We start from the raw sequence: 23,976 nt of genomic DNA, 5'->3' as shown, positions 1-23,976 counted from the left end.
CCATCATCTGAGACATTCTCTCCTAGTCTGTCCAGCTATTTACTACTCTGTCCACTTTTAGGTGATTCCTGAAAACACTTCTCTTTGAGGAAGCCTGCCTTCACCTAACTGAACTTTTAAATCTCCCATCAACTCATCCTTCGCAGTTATTACCTTTTGTAAGTCTCTCCAATCCTATGGAACTCCTTACCCTTATCTGTCCGATTATCTCCTAATCTCCTTTTCAGAGACGACTATCCTACCCACACTTAACAAATATACCTCCATTTTTCTCCATCAGCCCATCCCCCACGGTTATTGCCTTTTGTTTCACTTGACCCTCCCTTCTAGATTGTAAGCTCTAACGAGCAGGGCCCTCTAATTCCTCCTGTATTGAATTGTATTGTAACTGTATTGTCTTCCCTCACATTGTAAAGCGCTGCGCAAACTGTTGGCGCTATATAAATCCTGTATTATAATAATAATAGTAATTTTGTACCACTTGCTGCTCTTTATTATTGTTATTATTAAGCACTCAGGAACTGGATCCTACTAAACCTCTTGTAATTTATTGTTTTTTAATTTTACTGCCTTATTTTATAATACACTATATTACCAAAAGTTTTGGAATGCCTGCCTTTACACGCACATAAACTTTAATGGCATCCCAGTCTTAGTCCGTAGGGTTGGACCACCCAGTTGGCCCATCCTTTGCAGCTATAACAGCTTTAACTCTTCTGGGAAGGCTGTCCACAAGGTTTAGGAGTGTGTCTTTGGGAATGTTTGACCATTCTTCCAGAAGCGCATTTGTGAGATCAGGCACTGATGTGGACGAGAAGGCCTTGGTCAGTCTCTGCTCTAATTCATCCCAAAGGTGTTCTATCGGGTTGAGGCCAGTCAAGTTCCTCCACCCCACACTTGCTCATCCATGTCTATATGGACCTTGCTTTGTGCACTGGTGCACAGTCATGTTGGAACAGGTAGGGGCCATCCCCAAACTGTTGCCACAAAGTTGGGAGCTTGAAATTGTCCAAAATGTCTTGGTATGGTGATGCCTTAAGGGTTTCCTTCACTGAAACTAAGGGGCCCCTATAATTGGCATTTCTTTTATAAAGCACAGGCACAAGGACACATAGCATTATATAACAGAGGGGATCATAGTATAGTGGATTAACAACCACTTTAGCCACTTCAACTCCGGAAAGGTTTTACCTCCTTAAAGAGATATTTACTTTGCATGCAGCCAGTGACATAACTGGCACATGCCTTCTGAAGGAACGGCCACCCGTGCCGTTCCTTCAGAGCCCTGTGCCGTAAACAGGGGCTCTCATGTGCATGCGCGGGAGTGCCATCATCGCGGCTTCAGGCCAATCAGATGGCGGGAGGATTCAAACCCGGAAGGAAGATGGATTAACATTTTGGCCATTTTAAGGTATTTCATAATGAGCTAGTATGTAATGCATACTAGCTCATTATGCCCTTGTCTTTCAGGTTTTTATTTTTTTTTTCTGCAGCTCACAGCATTTCAAAAACACCTTCCACACAAATGGATTTTTTTTTTAGACCTTCAACTCACCGTCACCACCACTTACTCCCAAACCCAAAAAACAAGGGAGACCGTTTTGTTCTTCAGACTCTTAACTTAGGGAACACCATGGGAACACAGAATTGAATCTCACGCACCTTCAATTAACCACTGCACAGGTTGCGGTTCTACAGTTGGCCCTGGGCTTTTGCCCAACCCAACTGATTGTTAACGACATATATCTATTCACTTGGAAACTTACCTTTAAATACTTATTTGATGAGGAAAGAAAACAAAAGAACCTGGAAAGGGATTTGTCAGAACAAATCCAACACTACACAATGGCTGAATTTAGAGCTTTAATGGACTTGATATACTGCTTTATGATGAGGGAGCAACGAATGCAACAACAGCTTCTAAAAATTAGCTGATACCACTTTCCCCTTCAAATCATTCATACATATGTACTTTATTTGAACCAAAATTACGTAATTTCCCAGGTTTTAACACTTTGCCCTAAAATTTGGGCATTCATGCAACAAATGGTTCATGATTTTAAAATACAAAGTTGGCATCCTGTCCCAACTTATCTAACTAAAGAACAATCCCAAGCTATACAGGAACTACAAAATAGTACATAAATAGTAATCAGACCTTCAGATAAGGGTGGAAACATCATAGTGATGACTCACGAGCAATATAACAAAATGTGCCTTAATGTTTTGAACAATTACTCAGTGGTATTGTCCTTTAGCACCAGTCATCGTTGTGACTTTTGAGAACTAATTTCATTCACTCTATGTGAATTCTGTCATTGAGGGATTGATTAACAAAGACTAGATTTTCTGAATACAAAACATCCCAGAGTCCCTACGTTTTTTTACACTACCTAAGTGTCACGTACCTGGTCCTGAAGCCGAAATGCTGAGAGGGCTCTCCTTGCGGCTAGGTGCTCGGTGTCCCTGAAGGTGGAAACAGGGAACACGAAGCCCAAAGAAGCAGGGATTTCCGGCTGTGCCACGGATGAGAGATGCAGGTGTGGAGATCTCTCCGCAGGTGGATACCAGATGAGGTGAGCAGTAGGACCCAGTGGAGCTGATGATGGTGCAGACTGCACACAGCAGGAAACAGATTGTAGTGGCTCCAGTAAGCTGGATATGGCAAATAGGTATTGCAGGCTGGAGCAACAGGTAAGTACTGCAGGTGGGTACAGCAGGCTGGGTACTGCAGGTAGGCACCAAGGTGGATCACAGCAGACAGGGTGAAGCAGGAAACGTAGTCAGAGATGGATGCCAAGGTCAGTAAGCCAGTAGTCAGCAGACAGAAGAGCAGGGACGTAGTCAGGCAAGCCGAAGTCATACACCGGACAAGAGACAAGAGCAGATCCGTGGGCTATCCGAGGTCAGAGCTGGGGGAATAACAAGAGGTATCCAAAGGCAGGCCGGGTCGGTAACAGATGATCAGAAGCATAAGCACACACACAAGAACAGGAAGCAGGAAGCTAAAGATCAGTCAGCAATGTCCATGTGCTGCAGTCCCTCTTTTAAAGGCCAGAGGGCGCCAAGATCTGACAAGCATTGTGTGAGCCAGCACACACACGTCTTTGCCGTAGTGAACGTGCGTTCGCAATACGTGTGCGTGCATTTGTGCGAGTGCGGCCATATTGGAAATTGGCCACCATGCCAGGCCTACGGGCAACTCTCCTCTGGCTAGTCTCCTGACACTAAGGTACATAAGAATCTAAGAAACCCACCTGGTAGGCCCATTGTATCTGGGATTGGGTCCTTGACAGAAAATGCGAGTAAATATGTGGACTCCTTTTTTCTCCATCGTGTCTTATGTCTACCGTCATACATACGGGACACAGCAGACCTCCTTAAACACGTGGAAGGGATTCATGTCCCCCCGGATGCCCTGCTCATTGCTGTGGCTATCAAGGCATTATATTCGAGTATCCCGCACGAGCGAGGCATCCAGATGGCGGAATCCTTCCTAAAAGAACAAAATCGATCGACCTGGCCTTTATTTAACTTCATTGTACAACTACTACTGTCACGTACCTGGTCCGAAGCCTGGGTGTAGAGAGGGCTCCCCTTGCGGCTAGGTGCAGAACACCCCTGGAGGTGAGACAGGGAGTGCTGTGCCCGAAGTAGCACAGGTTGCCGGCTGGGATGGCCAGATGGTGGCTGCGGCCAATGGGTGATAGGTCCAAGGCGGATCTGGAACACTTTGACAAGCCAGGCAGGTGTGCTGCAGAAACAAGGTAAGCTGGATAGCCCACAGGAGACTGGTAATGCGGAGCCAAAAGCCAAGCCGGGTCAGACACTGGAGAAAGCAGAGGAGAGTCCAGGGACAAGCCAAAAGGTCAGGAGCCAGAGGTATCAAGAGGAGTCGAAGTCAAGCAATCCGGGTCGGCAACAGGAAATCCAAGATAAGCAGGCAAAACAGGGCACAAGGGACACGGGGAGCTGAAGATCATCCAGCAACTAGTGACTGTCATTGCTGAGCTTAAATAGGCCGTTTGGCGCCAAGCGCCGTCACGTCCTGCGTGCACGCGTGCGCATTGGCGCACGCACGTTCTTAGTTGCTCTTGCCCGGAGTTGGCCGCGCATGCGTATTCGCGCCAATGCGCGAATGTGCTGATTAGCCAAACTGTTGGAGTTTACCTGACAACTACAGTTTATTCGAACTAGAAATTACTTTAATTTTTCAGACCAACTTTGTCTACAAACCCAGGGGGTGGCTATGGGCACATACTGCGCACCATCATTCGCAAATCTCTACTTAAGGGGATGGGAAAGACAAGTATTCTCTGATGACCAAATGGAAAGCTGGCTGCCACACATACTTTGCTGGTACCGGTTCATTGATGATTTACTTATGATTTGGACTGGCACTCAGGATGATCTCTGTTGCTTCCTTGAAACCTTAAATATAAATAGCTTAAATTTAAAATTCACACATACCATCAGCAGAGAAAAAATTATCCTTTCTAGATTTGGAAATAACTATTCAGCCTGATGGATACTTAGCCACTAATCTCTACGGAAAGCCAAGTGTCGGCAATACCATTTTATGCGCAACAAGTGCCCATCCCGCCCTCTTTAAGCATCCCATAAGCTCAATATTTAGGAATATGAAGGAATTGTACATCAGAAATAGATTTCAAAGCTCAAGCAGATGATCTTCAATCACGTCTACTTGATCGCTACATTCCCAAAAAAGCTTTTAAAAGAGAAAAACAAATTATCTAGAACATCTTTATTATATAAGGTCCCTACTAAAAAAAGATATAGGCACAGTTACGCTTATTACAAGGTTTTCAGCATATTAACAACAATTACGCTCAACCCTTGCCAAACATTGGCATTTGTTGACCAATGAGTATAGCATCTCGAAAAATGTTAGGCTGACTCCTGAATTGGTCTTTAGACGAGCAACTTCGTTACGGGACTGTCTCACTACGAGCCATTATCAAACTGACATAGATCATGCTCATTCTTCAAGAGGCACTTATAGGTGCGGTAACTGTGCATGTTGCTCCTTGGTGACAGAAGGTACAGGTACTCGCCTATGTAAAAAAAATCCACGCTTAGGATATAATAGAATCCAAATATAACTGGCTGCAGCCTACCTCTGGAACTATAGTCCTAGGATATATAGTAAGAAATGAAAGAAAAGTGGGAGGTGTATGGTGCTGCCTGTAAATCACTTGCTAATAATTGACAAAAGACTTAATAAGGTGCAAAAGTGCAATGAATATATAAGATGTATAACTCCTTGGAGAATAAATATTAATAGTGATAGTGATATAGAAATAAATAATGAGAAAAAAAATTTTTGAGAGAAAAAATTGGTGATGGTGATTTTAAAAATAAATGATGAAAATAAATGGTGATGGGTGATGTAAATGATGTGTTAAAGTGCTCTAGGGCTGAAACAACGAATCGATTGATCGACAACTAATCGATTATGAAAATAGTTGTCAACTATTTTCGTAATCAATTAATCGGTCAGCCGATTAGTTGTCCTGCATACAGAACGCACTATATGTTTACATATCAGAAAACACAGAGCAATGCACATACAGCTAGGTACATCATCCAAACATGTATGTAGATGGCAGAGAACTTGTGAATGTGTGAGGAGCAATGCCTCATGGTAAATGTAGTCCTGGGCAAGAGAAGGAACCAAGTGACTCTAAAGGCAGAGTTTTTTTTTATTTTTTACCTTGCTATATACCTTGCTTACAATCACTTTAAGGGCTCTGTGCAGGGAAGATCAGCATCTAAACCCTGCATATCCGACTTCTGGGCCAATTTTTTTTATATACATACACATGATGCAAGATATAAATATTTTCACTGTTTCACAGTAGAAATTATAATTATATTACAGTAGCGATTATCTGCTGTTTTTTTACTATAAAGGGCCATTTTTTTTTTAACCCCATCATGACAGGTGATAAAAAAAAAAAAGCATGCTGCTGCTACTAAATGTCTTATGCTGCCCATACATGTATTGGATTTTTGGACAAAAATATTTGCATCTATATTTTTACAAAAATTATTTGTATATTCGTTGAATGGACGAGTGTTGTTTGAAAATTCCACTTGCTTTTAACATTCAATTTTAAAATGAATTTAACTCCTGAGCAAAAACCACATACACTATTTGAAGATTTGTTTGATCAAGAAGTTTTCCATTTTGCTCCTTCAAATGTTCCTGTCACTGTGGTTGACAACGAACACCGAATGGACCCCGCTAATGGTTGTAAAATCGGATGAATGTTTTTAAAACATTTTCTAAAAAAAATTTGGTTTGTGTATGGCCAGCATAAGTGACAGCAGGCGCAGGGAGCTTGTATCAAACTACCTGCCTATTAATAAGGCAGTGTATCATCAATATTATATGTATACCAATCCGGTCTGAAAATTTGCAAAAAAGTGTTTTAGGTTTTTTCACATTTTAAAAATATTGATCTCCGAGTCTGATATTTACCACATTTAAACCTCCAATAATACATATATCTGTCTCAGAGTGGATTAAATCTCCAACTATATAGCTGGATATTTATATTTACTACTGCATATAGATATTCAAGAATATTAACTAAATTATACACCTACTTTTTTTTTTTTAGGTTTTTATCCGATTAATTGAAACAATAAATCGGCCAACTAATCGATTATGAAAATAATCGTTAGTTGCAGTCCTAAAGTACTCTAATTACAGTCCAGTTTAAACCTGGTGTCTTCAATACTCATCTGAATCCCTAAAGAAGTGGGAATATATAAATTAAATATTCACAAGTGAACAAACTATGCTTTAGTGTAATAGTGTAAAAATGAAAAGCAAATGCAAGTGATACTATGAGGTAAATAAATATGAATGATACATATAAAATATATAAATAAGTGAAAATCCTATTCCTAGGTGTAGCTGGGTGAAGACAATCTAAGAGATACAAAATATATAAAAACAGCAGGGAACCACATAAAAAACAATCTATAAAATATATAAAAAAATATTTGAGAGATATGCAGTATAAAACAGCAGGGAACCACATATAAAAACCCAAATATTAAAAAGTAGCAGAAATTGATATCCAAAATATCCCAATAAATATTATAAAAAATAGTCCAAAATAAGCAGTCCAATCAATTTCATTCAGGTATATCCCAAAAAATGAATTTTCACAGTATATCTTAAGGTGCTAGAGTGATATAATATCCAAAGGTGACTTCCGTGCAAAATGAGGTAAATTCCAAAAAGTGACTTCAGTGCAGGTGCCTTAATACATCTCTTAAGGGTGCCAAATACGGTGGTCACTCTGTGCTCCCCGCACCCCCAGGACCGCACTCACCAGAAATAATTACCCCTACAGGGGTAACAGGCCTTGGATATAGTATTGCCTCTTATGCTTTTCGGATCCCATTTGGTCTCCCTGGACGGTCCTGCAAGCTCTGGGTGCTGTCCCCTGGATCTCCTAGCTATAGCCTGCCCGAGTCCGGTCTCACTGCACCTTGCATATATGTTCCACGGGTATGTATGGGGAAGAAAGGGCCTCACATAGAGTAGTATTGTCTGGTAAAATGTTTATTACATTCAAAATAATACTCACAATATTATCGGTATCAAACAGCAGGAAAAAAACAGTAGCGGTCGCGCACTTCCGGGACGCCGTGCGTTCCACAGACCGGATGTGCGTTCCAACCAGGCGGATGTGATGACGCTCTAAGCGTTTCGTCTGTCCGACGTCATCAGGTCGCGCACTTCTGGGACGCCGTGCGTTCCACAGACCGGATGTGCGTTCCAACCAGGCGGATGTGATGTGATGACGCTCTACGCGTTTCGTCTGTCTGACGTCATCAGGAGTCTTCACCCAGCTACACCTAGGAATAGGATTTTCACTTATTTATATATTTTATATTTATCATTCATATTTATTTACCTCATAGTATCACTTGCATTTGCTTTTCATTTTTACACTATTACACTAAGGCATAGTTTGTTCACTTGTAAATATTTCATTTATATATTCCCACTTCTTTAGGGATTCAGATGAGTACTGAAGACACCAGGTTTAAACTGGACTGTAATTAGAGCACTTTAACACATCATTTACATCACCCATCACCATTTATTTTCATCATTTATTTTTAAATCACCATCACCAATTTTTTTCTCTCAAAAAATGTTTTTCTCATTATTTATTTCTATATCACTATCATTATTAATACTTATTCTCCAAGGAGTTATATATCTTATATATTCATTGCACTTTTGCACCTTATTAAGTCTTTTGTCAATTATAAGCAAGTGATTTACAGGCAGCGCCATACACCTCCCACTTTTCTTTCACAGGTACTCGCCTGCCCAATGGTGAATGGCACAGGTCGCGGCAATATGCGTACTGTGCTATCCAAGGAGTGATATATTTAATGACATGTCAATGTAAAGTCTTTTATGTTGGAAAGACAATAGGTCAGTTTGGCCAGAGGATAGGGGACCATTTATACTACTCAAGTGGGGGAAAAATTCTTACTCCGATTACTAGGCACATAGAATTGCATCACAGATATGACAATTCAGTAATTACTTTCTTTGTATTTGAAGTTGTCCCCCCCGGACCCCCGAGGTGGGGATTGGGATAAACGCATCCTCCAAAGAGAGACAATATGGATTGAAGGATTAAATGCGATCAATCCACCTGGTATTAATGAAATGATTACTTACAAACCTTTTCTATAAATCATATGTGATGACAAGGAAAAGGGGACCTTTTGGTTCTCTTTCTTTGATCCCTAATCGCTTTCAATTATGAAGTTAATCCCCCTCTAGGGCATGTTCATACATTCTGGCCGCACCCTAGTTGATATGAACAATTGTATATAGGCCTGTTGATCATGGTCCCATTGCAGTCTGTATTTGGATGTTCTGCGTATTAGCCCATACTCGTCGGGAACCCTGGATTTGGACGACCAGGAAACTGTGTTTTATATAAAAAAAAAATTTTGAAAACTATTTAAATATTTTTCTAATTGTTTTTTTTTTTTTTAGCTCTCACTATATGAATTTTAAGATGTGCGCTATATTTGTCTTGTATCATATTGTGTATTGTTTTAGTGACTGTGGAGCATCACTTTACACAGGAATTTTTTCTTCTGGCATTTAAATTTTCCATCATTGGGGGGGCGCCCCTCGGTCTCCTGGGGGCAAGTGTGCGATCCTTTGTGAGAACCGTTCGTGATTCTGCCGATTAACTGGGGTCACCCTTCCCTACAGGCCTTAATTGGACAACTATACAAGGACTCCATACGCCTTCATGGCAACATGTTTGAATCATTCTGGGTAAGGACACTTAGACTGCATTGATTACATTTCATATCTAGCGGCTAATGTGCTATTAACATGTGCATATTTTTGCACATGCACATTGACAAACACACCCGTCTTTATATATATATATATCCACTGATCATTCTCCAAAGGATATCCTTGTTCTAAGGACCATAAACAACTTACAACATGTGTCTAAATGACTGATCTTTTCAGCAAAGTGACATTGCTGTGATTGAGTGTAACAACATTATCATCAGAGTCCTATCAGTTTGATCCGGTACTCTCAATGCATGCTCTTTTGGTATGTACAAGTCTGCCTGCCACCTATTACAGTTTATTATACGCTCTTGTTAATATATACCTCTTTTAGAAGTCAGTATGTCCTTTTTGTATGTACAAGCTAGCTCGTTATCTATCTTAGGCGACAATATGCTCCCAGTAATACACATTCTGTTTAGTTTTGGGGACAGTTTCCACCTTATCTAATTCTGATTGGGCATTTGGTCTATTTCCCTACATAGCCACATATTAGGAGGTCTCTTGTCTGCAACACTAGTGTGGTATGTACTGAAGATATTTATCTGCTGCTATATCTTTTTTTAGCTGCTATGACTATGATCATGATTTCTGTATTACCATATCTGTACCGCCTAGGTTGGCTAATTGTATCTGCTCCAGCACTCGCCCCCAGGGGAAAGTAATATTGGCGCCTTTTCTGAACTCGATCTTTGGTGGTATTGTTACCCAGAGTGAACATTTGTCATCCTCCACAGCTACCAAACAATTTGTTACAAAAGAAATGTATTTATTTCTCATTAGCTGTATATTTTGGACTTAGGTATGTTTTGTCCTTGCAGGACTTTGGTCCTTTCATGTTCTTATACTCCTGAAGAAGTGGGTTTGGCCACGAAACATGCCGAGTGTGGCCCAACTGCAGGCTAGAACCCAGATATATGTTGTATCTTTACAACGCGGGTAAAACTGTGTTCCTGCAATTGAGCCTCTTGAATTGACCAATTATTTATGAATGTACAATGTTATTTGTATACGTTATTAGCTCGCTACGTATGACTATGAATATAAAAATGTTTTGTTCTTTTTTGCAAATGCTCTTGATATATGTTATCAGTAACAGTTGCGAAGGCTGTTTAACAGGTATAATGTGGCATATTTTCACATTTTAATTTTTTATTTTTTTTTTAATTACAGGGGCTTTGAAAGTCTTGTGAATCGGATAAAAGCAAATATACCAGATGACACTGTAATACTGAACAAAGCTGTTAAGAGAATTTACTGGGATGGTTCCTTCCAGGGCAAAGACTCCCCTGTGTATCCCGTGCAAGTGCAGTGTGAGGATGGAGACACATTTGTGGCGGATCATGTAATTGTCACTGTGCCATTAGGTAACATTCAGTACGTTAGATAACATTCATTACATTACAGTGTGCCAAGTGCTGGTGCAGATTACAGCAACTGTGCTGCAATATATTGTACACAGTTGGCACCCTACAAAAAGTAAACCTGATGTGTTTTATATTTCTGTTTAATGTGTTTTTTTTAAATATAGTTAAACCCAAAACCATAAAATATATTTTCCTATCGTCCATCGACAGACACAGCCTCATCTTCATCAGCTGAATGGGTTATGCTGCCCCCTGCAGAAGTAGTCTAGGCAGTAAAAGATTTTACCTGTACACGCCTATGGGGCTGTCCCCGCAGGCATAACCCACCCACACTCAACTCAGCAAACCAGTTTGTTTCTGCCTAGAGAAGGAGTAGGACCTAGGTTTCCTGCTGGGACTCCCGTCTCAGTTTTTTTTATTCTTTTCAGAATAGTTTATTTTATTTCTCTTTACTCACTTGCTAGCTAGTGTCAGGGGACTTCTCCTGGTGATCTGCAAGCAATGCCGGGTGGGGCTTCGCACTGGATAATCTAGATCCTTATGGTCCCCCCAGCCTGGCCTATGAGCGTGAGCAGGTTATAGTCCCGCACTAGACCTCGCCACGACGGAGCCCCTTTCCGGATGGGGACGAGCCTGCGATCGGATGCCTCGCCGGGACGCGACAACCTGGAACGCCCTGAGTCGCAGCGTACCCCTCGGCTGGCAGCACCCCCACTTTGGGTGGGAGGAGGTCTCTCTGGGGCTCTCCTTGCCCCTGGTGGCCTTGGGGGAATGTGGGCCCTCTCCTGGGGATAATAGGACCTGGACCTCCTTAAAGATCCCCCTGGCCTGCCCAGTACCAGGTCTCTGTGCCTGTCTCCCTCTCCCATCTCTGCAGGGGGCTATGTGACTGGGGGCACCTGGCGCCCTGAGGGGGTAGCATCGTATCTTGTGGATTGCTGGGTCTTGTTGTGGATCCTGTAAGCCTTCATTGTGTTGGTCCCTGTCTGCAAGGCATCTTAAGTGTGGGCAATGTACAGCTTTTTTACATTGACTTGTATGAGACAGCCATTTTTCCTGAGCTTCCTATTGTAATGTATTGGCAACCATTGTTGTGTAATCCTCTGTACTGCTCCTGTGCTTCTGCTTCCTGCTGCTGGCCAAGGTCATTTCCTGTCTCTCTTCTCCATGTGCTAAGGATGATCAGGAGTGTTTCTCTGGAGGTGGTACAGTACTGGGGTCTTTGCGGGCATATCCCTGCACACTCTGCTGTTAGTGTATTTTAAAGGGGGACTCTACAGACCGCTGCAATCGGTGGTGGGAACCGCGATTGGCGTTTCTTAAAGCGACAGTACTCTGTTTTTGGTAACTTTAACTATGTAGTCCCAGGCAGTGAATTCACCCTCAGACCCACTCTGTGCGACTCCAAGCAGTCCGGATCGCAGTCGCTGGCCACGATTTCAGCAGCTCTGGAAAGCCTGGCAACCAAAGTTGATTTTGTCAGGAAAAAGGTTAATAGCCGAAAACTGCCGCTGCCTTCTCTATCTTTGGTGGTGCCCTCTGATTCAGAGGCTGATGTGGTTGCACCGGATGTCCCCTTACCTTAAAGGTTGCTGTCCTCGATGTCAGATGGGGAAGAGGACCTGTCTTCTTCAGTTGCAGTGCGGGAACGCGCTTTGGTGGAAGCCCTGATTATTTCAGTGTGGAAAACTTTAAAATTGGCTGATGAGCCCACGTCAGCAGGGACGCGGGTGGCTTTTGGCTCCCACAGGACTCAAAAGTCTGGCAAGGTTTGCCCTTGTCCTGACACTTTTTTATGATATTATGAATGACCAATGGCGGCACGTTAAGCACGTGTTAGTGGTGTCAAAATGCTTTAAACGCTGGTATCCTTATGCTGATACGGTTTCTAACCATTGGACGGTGCCACCTAAAGTGGACCACCCTGTTTCCAGGTTGAATAAAGCTACTATTTTGCCTGTGGAAGATTCACCGTTTTTTACGGATCCGGTGGAATGGCGGGTGGAATCCCTTTCCCGCCATCATCACCTGTTGGCGGGTTCCATTTTAAAGCCGGTCTGTAACGCTCATGCGTTTTTATTAGTGGATGGATTTGCAGCTGCAGAATTGTCACACTCAGTAGTCGTGTAGAGATTCTGTTGAACAAACATATCCAACTCTCAGGACTTCATCACTGTGCACAGCCTGTTTATGCAATATACATACACTCAATCTGATGTTAATGGAGGGAAAGAATAAGTGTGAGTATATAGGTGAGAGACAGGCTATAGTATGGTGAGCACCTAGGAGTAGTATTAGGAGAGTGTTTAGGTGATGGTAGTAAGCAGATAGGTTCTAATGTCAAGTATAGTGCAGATGGTAGGGGACAGCAGATGGAGTATACAAGACAGAGTAACCTAGTGCAAGGATAGTTGATGGTAGTCCCAAGAGCTAACAGTCTATGCAGATGATAGGAAATAGCTTAGATAGAGATAGTCCTGGTATATGCAGTAGATGACAGTAGAAGTGCAGGTTAGTAAGGAATCCCCTGTGGGGTACTTATCACTAGATAGGTAGTAGTAACAAAGTTCAGTAGTGAGAGGTGATCCAGTAGCGAGATACGGATCGGCAGCGAGGTTCCGGTTCAGTTCAGGCAAAGGGAATAGCCAGCAGCTCCAGCTTCACAAGAGAAGGTGCGGTGAACATGCGGTTTGAACGAGCAATGAGTGAGAGAAAGCCGGCGATTGAAATAGCCGCTCATATCGGCGCTCGGCGATGATGTCATTGCCCTTAAAGGTGTATGCGTCCCATTTGGATAGCAAGATGGGACGCAATATTAAGAGAGAAATGTGGAAATAAGGGTACCAGAGGTACCAGAACATTACAGTACCCCCCCCCTTAAGGCCGGCTCCGGAAGGCCTCTAGAACTGGTTTTTCCGGGTATTTCGAGTGGAAATTGCGAATCAGTCTAGGGGCATGTATATCGGAGGTATCCAGCCAGGTGTCATCTTGGGGCCCATAGTTCTTCCATCGTACTAGATATTGGAGTCTTCTTCTATGGATACAGGAATCCAGAATCTCCTTTATCTCAAATTCTTCTCCACCTTCAACTTGTACAGGAGGTGGAGGTGATATGGTAGGCCTTATTCCTTGGTTAGGAACATGGGGCTTTAGTAGCGACACATGGAAGATGGGATGTATCTTGAGGTCTGTTGGTAATGTGAGTTGTACTGCAGCTTTTCCAATAAGCTTCTTTATTGGGAAAGGTCCCAGGAATAGAGGTCCAAGTTTTTTACTAGGGATCTTTAATCTCAGATTTTTTGTAGAAAGCCAGACAAGATCCCCAATGGCATATTGGGGAGAGGGTTTCCTACGGAGGTCTTAGTACCTCTTTTGTTGGCTATGAGCATGTGAGATGGTATTGTTGAGTAATCCCAGGGAATACTTTATCTGGGCAAGATAATCAGATGCCACTGGATTACTTGATGGCAAAATACGTGGTGGAAGGAGTGTGGGATGAAACCCATAATTTAAGTAGAATGGACTTTGTTTAGTAGTGCTGTGGGTCGCGTTGTTATAGGCGAATTCCGCGAGATCCACCCAATCGTCCTGTAGATATGAAGTATAGCAACGTAGATATTGCTCAATGCACTGGTTAACTCTCTCTGTCTGTCCGTTGGTCTGAGGGTGGTAAGGAGAAGTAAGTTTACGCTCTTTTCGTAGTATCTGACATAGAGCTAGCCAAAACTTTGAGATGAATTGTGAACCACGGTCAGACAGCAGTGTTTTTGGAATACCATGTAACTTAAAGACATGTTTCACAAGTAATTCCGCTGTTTGTTTGGATGAAGGTAGTCTTCGGATAGGAGTGAAATGTGCCATCTTGGTCAGATGGTCCACTGACACTAAGATGGTGTTGAATCCTTTGGAAGGTGGTAGTTCCACTATGAAGTCTAAGGATACCACTTCCCACGGAACCTGGGGTATTGGTAAACTACAAAGTAGACCCGATGGTTTCGTATTGTCAATTTTAGACCTTGCACAGATATCGCAAGATGAAACGAACTTTTTTACGGTTGTCTTCATGTCTGGCCACCAAAACTGCCTAGTAAGTAGATTGAAAGTTTTAGTCATACTCATATGTCCTGCCATAGGTACATCATGCGACAATTCCAAGATCTTGGTTCGCATAGTAGGGGGTATGTATAATTTATCGTTGTAGTAAAGGAAGCCTTCTGCGTCAGCATTTAGTTGTGGTGGAGGTGAATCCAGTCCTATGCTGTGCAAAATCTCCTCCTTCAGGGAACGAACGACGCCGACAATACGTTCATGTGGTATTATAGGAACTGAGGGAACCTCGGTGCAATCATTCTCGGCTAATCGTGAAAGCGCATCCGCTTTTTTATTTTTGTCTGCAGGTGTGTAGGTTACTAAAAAATTAAATCTCAAAAAGAATAACGACCACCGTACCTGCCGGTGGGAAAGAGTTCTATTAGTCTGAAGGTATTGAAGGTTTTTGTGATCAGTATATATAAGGATTGGCAATTGAGTACCCTCAAGTAGATGTCGCCAATTCTCTAGTGCCAGTTTTATGGCTAGCAACTCTTTCTCACCTACTGGGTAATTCACCTCGGGGCTGCTTAATGACTTTGAGAAGAAAGCAACTGGGTGAAGAGGTGAGGTGTTTGTTGGTCGTTGTGAGAGAACTGCTCCTACTGCCATATTTGACGCATCTACCTCCAAGATGTATTGAAGGGATGGGCCTGGATGGCGTAGTATGGGAGCAGAAGTAAAGCTTGATTTCAACAGACAGCTCCATTTGCTTCTTCTGACCATTTGAATGATTTTTTTGTGCTTGTAAGTTGTGTGAGAGGTTTCACAATCGCAGAGAAGTTCTTAATGAACTTCCTATAGTAGTTAGAGAATCCGAGGAACCTTTGTAATGCTTTGCGAGTGGTTGGCAAAGGCCAATCCAGAATGCAGGATATTTTGCTCATGTCCATTTTGATTCCATTTTTAGATATAATGTATCCTAGGAATAGTACTTCCTCTTTATGGAATAAACATTTTTTTGATTTAACATATAAGTTATGTGCAAGTAGTCTTGACAACACAAGTCTTACATGTTTTATGTGCTCAGGTAAGGAATGAGAATAAATAAGTATATCGTCCAAATATACTACAACACAAACATCAAGCAAGTCTCTGAATATCTCATTTATAAAACGTTGGAAGGCTGCGGGAGCATTACACAACCCAAATGGCATCACGAGGTACTCAAACAGTCCGTATCTGGTTCTGAATGCTGTCTTCCATTCATCCCCCTCACGGATTCGAATTAAATTGTATGCCCCTTTTAAGTCCAATTTTGAAAAGTAGGAAGCTCCGCGCACCTGTTCGATAAGTTCAGGAATAAGAGGTAAAGGATAACGATCCTTTATTGTAATGGTATTTAATTGTCTGAAATCAATGATAGGCCTAAGACTAGAATCCTTATTGCGGACAAAGAAGAGTCCAGCAGCAGTGGAGGAAGTAGAAGGTCGGATGAATCCTTTTGCCAAGTTTTCATCCAGATATTCCTTGAGATGAGAGAGTTCATCTTGTGAAAGAGGATAGACGTGACCGAAAGGCAACTTACTATTAGGGAGTAGATCGATACAACAATCATAGTCCCTATGGGGAGGCAACACTTGAGCGTTTTTCTCAAGGAAAACCTCCGATAAATCCTGATAACATTTTGGTATAATGTCATCCGACACCACAGACAGGATCCTACCATATGGGGGGAGATTACACGTAGTTTCGCAATAGTGAGAAGAGAAGGCTAGCGTTCTTGTTTTCCAATCGATGATTGGTTGATGTATGTGTAACCAGGGAAGTCCCAAAATAATGGGAAAATGTGGTGAGGTTAATACATCAAAGGTGGTGGTCTCCACATGAGACTTGTCAGCAGTTACACGGAGTGCCTGTGTCTGATTGGTGATGGGACCGGAGGATAAAGGGGTACCGTTAATAAAACTGATAAAGGGGTACCGTTAATAAAACTAACAGAGACAGGTTTGGGTTTTGGAACAATAGGTATTTTATTTAAGGAGACAAAACAAGTATCAATGTAGTTTCCACAAGATCCAGTGTCGATCATAGCCTTGGTGGTGATCCTAGTTTGGTCCCACTGCAATGTCAATTGAACAAAAAGATAAGGATTAGAAAAGGAAGTTGTTAGTCCCCCTAGCAAGACATTTGAACACTCACCCTCTTTTTTGCTGACAAGGGGACAGCCGCTTATCAAATGATCCGAGGATGCGCAGTACATGCAGAGATGTTCGGTTTTCCTCCTGGCACGTTTGGAAAGGGTCAAAGGTGGGCGTATCATTCCTACCTCCATAGGAGTAGGGTCAGCAGGCGACATCCGAGAAGGACTGGAAAATGGTAAGTCCATCTTCTCAGCCTTTCTTTCTCGCAGTCGTCTGTCAATATTGATACTGGTCTGCATCAGGCCATCCAAAGTGCCAGGTAAATCCGCTCGGGCGAGCTCGTCTTTAACGGCCTCTGATAGGCCGAGTCTGAACTGCGTTCGCAAAGATGTGTCGTTCCACCCTGAATCAGGGGACCATCTTTTGAAATTTGCCACGAAATCTTCAACAGGTCTCCTTCCTTGTTTTAAAGCCCTCAATTGGGTATCAGCAGTACTCTGCCTATTGGGGTCTTCATATAAACTAGCGAGTTGCGCTAGGAATAAAGGATAGGAGTTAAGGAGTGGGTCATCTTTCTCAAAGAGAGCGTCTGCCCAGGCCCGGGGTTCACCCGTCAGATAGGAGATAATGGAACAGACTTTAATTTGGTCAGTGGTGTAGGTCAGAGGTTTTAACAAGAAAAGCAATCGACATGCGTTTCTAAATTCACCGAAATTTACTCCGATCACCAGTAAACACTAGAGGAGGGTTTATCTTAGGCTCACGGGGCTGAGCAACAGAAAGCTGCGTGAGACGGCCAACCTGCTGTCTTAAAGCCTGATTTTCGTTTTTTACCTCCTGTAAGAGCAAGGATCAATGCATCTACTTGCTGTTTTAATTGTAGTACCTGAGTGGGTAATTCTGCTGAATCCATAATTTTTTTAAGGCTCGTTCAATCTGTAATGCTCATGCGTTTTTATTAGTGGATGGATTTGCAGCTGCAGAATTGTCACACTCAGTAGTCGTGTAGAGATTCTGTTGAACAAACATATCCAACTCTCAGGACTTCATCACTGTGCACAGCCTGTTTATGCAATATACATACACTCAATCTGATGTTAATGGAGGGAAAGAATAAGTGTGAGTATATAGGTGAGAGACAGGCTATAGTATGGTGAGCACCTAGGAGTAGTATTAGGAGAGTGTTTAGATGATGGTAGTAAGCAGATAGGTTCTAATGTCAAGTATAGTGCAGATGGTAGGGGACAGCAGATGGAGTATACAAGACAGAGTAACCTAGTGCAAGGATAGTTGATGGTAGTCCCAAGAGCTAACAGTCTATGCAGATGATAGGAAATAGCTTAGATAGAGATAGTCCTGGTATATGCAGTAGATGACAGTAGAAGTGCAGGTTAGTATGGAATCCCCTGTGGGGTACTTATCACTAGATAGGTAGTAGTAACAAAGTTCAGTAGTGAGAGGTGTTCCAGTAGCGAGATACGGATCGGCAGCGAGGTTCCGGTTCAGTTCAGGCAAAGGGAATAGCCAGCAGCTCCAGCTTCACAAGAGAAGGTGCGGTGAACATGCGGTTTGAACGAGCAATGAGTGAGAGAAAGCCGGCGATTGAAATAGCCGCTCATATCGGCGCTCGGCGATGATGTCATTGCCCTTAAAGGTGTATGCGTCCCATTTGGATAGCAAGATGGGACGCAATATTAAGAGAGAAATGTGGAAATAAGGGTACCAGAGGTACCAGAACATTACACGGTCTTTGTGTCTGTTTTGGTTTCACAGATGGTTACAGAATGGATTAGGGCCCTGAAGGGGTCCTTGGACCCTGAAATAGTTCCTCCGGAACAGCTGGAACTTTTAGACCAGGTGGCCCAGGCCCTGGTGTTCCTGTGTGATGCGTCCATGGAATCTGGCCTCCATCGATATCAAGGATGCATATCTCCATGTCCCCATATTCAAGCGACATCAAAGATTCCTCCACTTTGCAGTGGCAGAGGAGCATTTTCAATTTGTGGCGTTAGCTTTTGGCCTTGACTCCGCGCCCGGAGTCTTTACCAAGGTCCTGGCCCCGGTGCTGGCCTTGTTATGTCAGTAAGGTATCTTGATTGTGGGATATCTGGACGATTTTCTGTTGCGAGCAGTCTCCTCCTATTTGGATCTGTTGGGCAACATCTCTATTACAGTTCAGACCCTTCAACAATTTGGGTAGATGATCAATTTCCAGAAATCTGCTCTGACGCCATCAGTGCGGGTCACTTATCTGGGGCTGACTCTCGACTCTACTCTGGCAAGGGTCTTTCTCCCCTTAGACAAGCTTCAGAAGCTGTAAAGGGCAATCAGGTTGATGATGGAATCCGATTGTCTTCCTTGCAGGCTTGCATGGGGGCCCTGGGCCTAATGGTGTCGACCTTCGAAGCTGTCCCGTTTGCTCAGTCTCACTGGAGGCCTTTGCAGAAGGAGATTCTGGCAAAGTGGAACAAGGATCCTCGGTCATTGGATCAGAAGATTAGTTTGAGCCATCTCACGAAGTTGGTTCTGTCCTGGTGGATCCAGTCACCTGTTCTGTGCCAGGGCAAGTCATTCCTACCAATGTTCTGGATGGTGGTGACCATGGACACCAGCCTGCTGGGCTGGGGTGGAGTGCTGGGGAAACTGTGCACAGGGGACTTGGACAGCAGAGGAGTCCTCCTTGCCGATCAATATTCTGGTGCTGAGGGCAATCAGGCTCTGCCTGCTCCATTGGATGAGTCGTCTACGCGGCTCTCCAGTTCGGATACAGTTGGACAATGCCACGGCTATGGCTTACATCAATCATCAAGGGAGCACCAGGAGTGCCCTGGCAGCCAAGGAGGTGGCCGAGATTCTGGTTTGGGTGGAAACCAATGTTCCAGCTCTCTCCGCAGTCCACATTCCGAGTGTGGAAAATTGGCAAGCAGATTGCCTGAGTTGTCAGGTGTTGGATCAAGGACCGATCTTCCATCTTGCTTTACGGTCGCTGGCTTTAACGGCTTGGCTGTTGAAAGCAAGGTGTTGAGGGATAGAGGTCTATCGGACTTGATAATTCCTTCCCTTTTTAAAGGCCAGGAAGTCAACTTCTAGGAAGATCTATCATTGTACGTGGAAATCGTACATTTCATGATGTGAATCGCTGCAGTTGCACCCTCGCTTGTTTTCTATAGCTAGGGTTTTGGCCTTTTTACAAAAACTGGTTGAGCAGCACTTGGCGTTGGGCACTATCAAGGGTCAGGTGTCTGCCTTGGCCATTTACTTCCAACGTCCATTGGCTACTAATAGCTTGATTCACACTTTTATTCAAGGGGTGCGTCATCTGGCTCCTCTGAGGAGATCCCCGTTACCTCCGTGAGATCTCAATCTGGTGTTGTCTGTTCTTCAAAAGCCTCCTTTTGTGAATATTGGGGATATTTCTCTGCTTTCCTTCTCACAGAAGGTCGCCTTCTTAGTGGTTGTTACTTCTGCTCGCAGAGTATCTAAGTTGGTGGCGCTGTCCTGTTGGTCGCCTTATTTGGTGGTCCACAGGGATAAAGTGGTCCTCGACCGAATCTGTCTTTTCTCCCTAAAGTGGTGTCGGATTTTCACCTTAATGAAGACATTGTGTTACCTTCCTTATGTCCTAAGCCTATGCATCCCAAGGAAATTGCCTTGCACTCCTTGGATGTGATCCAGGCGATAAGAGTTTATCTGACGGTTACTGAGTCCTTTAGAAAATCAGACTCTCTTTTTGTCCTTACGGACGGTCCTCCCAAAGGTTTGGCTGCGTCTGCTGGGACCATTTAAAGATAGATCAGGCAGACGGTTGTTCAGGCTTATTCCATCAAGGGTCAGGTTCCTCCTTTCCCTGTGAAGGCGCATTCTACTAGAGCGCTGAGTGCCTCTTGGCCTTTTTGCCATCAGGCCTCTGTTCTAAAAGTTTGTAAGGCAGTGACTTGGTTGTCTGTGCATACTTTCACTAAATTCTACAAGGTAGATTTGTTGGTATCTTCGGATGCCTCTTTTGGCCGCAAGGTTTTGCAGGCTGCTGTTTCGTAAGAGTACGTTCTGTTCTCTTAGGGGTCTATTACCTGGGTGAGCTCCTGTTGTTTGGTTGAGGTTCATGTTACCCAGTTGGCTAAGTTTAGCCTTTGGAATTTGCATTACTTTCTGGTTTCATTCTTCCCACCCCTCATGCCTACACTGCTTTGGGATGTCCCATTCAGCTGATGATGAGGCTGCGTCTGTTGATGGGCGATAGAGAAAATAAGATTTTTGTAAGATCTTACCATAAAATCTTTTTCTCTGAAGTCCATCAACAGACGCAGCACCCACCCCTCTAATTTGGGGATGTTTTTTTTTCTTCACTGCTTGCAACAAAACTGGTTTGCTAAGCTGAGTGTGGGTGGGTTATGCCTGTGGGGACAGCCCTGTGGGCGTGTACATGTAAAATCTTTTACTGCCTAGACTACTCCTGCAGGGGGCAGCATAACCCATTCAGCTGATGAAGATGAGGCTGCGTCTGTCAATGGACTTCAGAGAAAAAAGATGTTATGGTAAGATCTTACAAACATCATATTATTGCAGCTCGTCAGTTCTTGGATATGGTGGCTGCATTTGTTTTCATTTTTCAGGAAATTTTTTTAGCAAGTGCAAAGAAGAACTGCTGATCCTGCCAAAAATTTAATATCCTTGTCCCTTGAGTGAGTGTAGCCAGTGATACAGTGATATCGGGTCCGAATGTGCAGAACATTTAGAGGTTTATTTACTAAAGCTGGAGAGGGCAAAATCAGGCTCACGTCTGCATAGAAACCAATCAGCTTCCAGGTTTTATTGCCAAAGCCTAATTGAACAAGCTAAGGTTGGAAATTGGCTACCATGCACAGCTGCACCAGATACTGAGTGCACATGTTTTAGTAAATCTAGATTGTAATTAAACAGTGTCACCACAAGATGGCCTTATGGACACCACTATGTAACCGTGCCACGTCCCACTATATAGAGAGACCAAAGAATGCTATTGCATAGAGAATGGACTTTATTGGCACAACAACATGACAATAAGCCGTAAAAAAATATAAGTTTTTATTTCAAAAATAGCTTAAAAAACTTTCTTTGTTCATAACATACATGTATAAACAAGCACTGTTTAAAATAGATCAGCAACACATTCACATTCAGTAGATCATTAGTGGACCCCACCCAACCACATGGTACCAATATTGAAACAATGGAGGCCTTTTGACCTAATGTTAGGGTCATATAGCATTACAGGCTTTTGGCGATGTAACTCCTGTGGTGGCAAAAGGTGAACTGAAAAACGACAAAATTTTCTACATGTTTTGCGCTCTAGCGCTTCTTCTGGAGAGTGTCTTAAAAATATAACACTATATCGTAAAATCTATAAGAAGAACAAGGAGGAATAATGCATGAGAATTCATACAGTATACAGCCTTCTTATTACAAACAGTGTTCTAAACATATGCACGATAAGTGCTGGTTCACACTGCCGCTACCACTAAAGTAGCGTCGCTTCCAGCGCGACTTTGACGCGATTTTGGCGCGACTTTGACGCGACTTTGGCGTGACTTAGCACGACTTTGACGCGACCTAATCGCGAGGCAACTTTTTATTTGGCCAATCACAATCTGATGTCTTGTGACCTAATTTCCTTTTCCTGTGTTTTTTTTTTTACATATTTCCTTTTTCCCATGTGTGCAGTGTTGTGTGTCTCACATAGCTTTGTTTGTCTGTCCAGAAACGTAAAAAAAAAAAAGAGCTTTTTTCCTATAATTTTTAAGAAGCACATGCCTCCAAAGACACCCAAAAAATGCCCGTAAAATGTCTGCAAGAAAAAAAGCCAGCCGCAGAGAAGCCATATTACAGAAAATATAGTAAAAATGCTGTTTTTTAGGGGTTCTGGACATGCTACAGAGCTGAAAATTGACAGGTACACTTTTTAGACCCCCCAGACACTAAATCCAGAAAATGACATGCCTGCCTAAAAAAATGCCCGCTAAATGCCTGCAAGAAAAAAAGCCAGCCGCAGAGAAGCCGTATCCCTGAAAATATAGTAAAAATGATGTTTTTTAGGGGTTCTGGACATGCTACAGAGCTGAAACTTGACAGGGACACTTTTTAGACCCCCCAGAAACGAAATCCCAAAAATGACATGCCTGCTTAAAAAAATGCCCGCTAAATGCCTGCAAGAAAAAAAGACAGCTGGTAAGACACTACAAAAAATTAAAAGAAAAATGATTTTTTTTAGGGGTTCTGGACATGCTACAGAGCTGAAACTTGACAGGGACACTTTGTAGACCCCCCAGAAACGAAATCCAAAAAATGACATGCCTGCCTAAAAAAATGCCCGCTAAATGCCTGCAAGAAAAAAAGCCAGCTGCAGAGAAGCCGTATTCCTGAAAATATAGTAAAAATGCTGTTTTTTAGGGGTTCTGGACATGCTACAGAGCTGAAAATTGACAGGTACACTTTTTAGACCCCCCAGACACTAAATCCAGAAAATGACATGCCTGCCTAAAAAAATGCCCGCTAAATGCCTGCAAGAAAAAAAGCCAGCCGCAGAGAAGCCGTATCCCTGAAAATATAGTAAAAATGATGTTTTTTAGGGGTTCTGGACATGCTACAGAGCTGAAACTTGACAGGGACACTTTTTAGACCCCCCAGAAACGAAATCCCAAAAATGACATGCCTGCTTAAAAAAATGCCCGCTAAATGCCTGCAAGAAAAAAAGACAGCTGGTAAGACACTACAAAAAATTAAAAGAAAAATGATTTTTTTTAGGGGTTCTGGACATGCTACAGAGCTGAAACTTGACAGGGACACTTTGTAGACCCCCCAGAAACGAAATCCAAAAAATGACATGCCTGCCTAAAAAAATGACCGCTGATGAATGCCTGCAAGTATAAAAGACAGCTGGTAAAGACACTACAAAAAATTAAAAGAAAAATGAATTTTTTTTAGGGGTTCTGGACATGCTACAGAGCTGAAACTTGATAGGGACACTTTTTAGACCCCCCAGAAACGAAATCCAAAAAATGACATGCCTGCCTAA

At 42.9% G+C, this 23,976-nt stretch overlaps 1 protein-coding gene across 1 annotated transcript in view; it reads left to right on the top strand.

The window, feature by feature from the left end:
* The window catches only part of PAOX (polyamine oxidase), a 112,895-nt gene that overhangs the window by 48,189 nt on the left and 40,730 nt on the right, over positions 1-23,976 (top strand). Inside the window, exon 3 of the mRNA XM_082267663.1 lies at positions 10,559-10,752. Within this exon, the coding sequence (XP_082123789.1) occupies positions 10,559-10,752 (194 nt within the window). The remainder of the gene's footprint in view (positions 1-10,558; positions 10,753-23,976) is intronic.

Source organism: Pelophylax lessonae, assembly GCF_965119305.1.
Source record: "Pelophylax lessonae genome assembly, chromosome: 9".
Lineage (NCBI taxonomy): Eukaryota > Metazoa > Chordata > Amphibia > Anura > Ranidae > Pelophylax > Pelophylax lessonae.
This window is presented reverse-complemented; position numbering and strand designations above follow the sequence as displayed.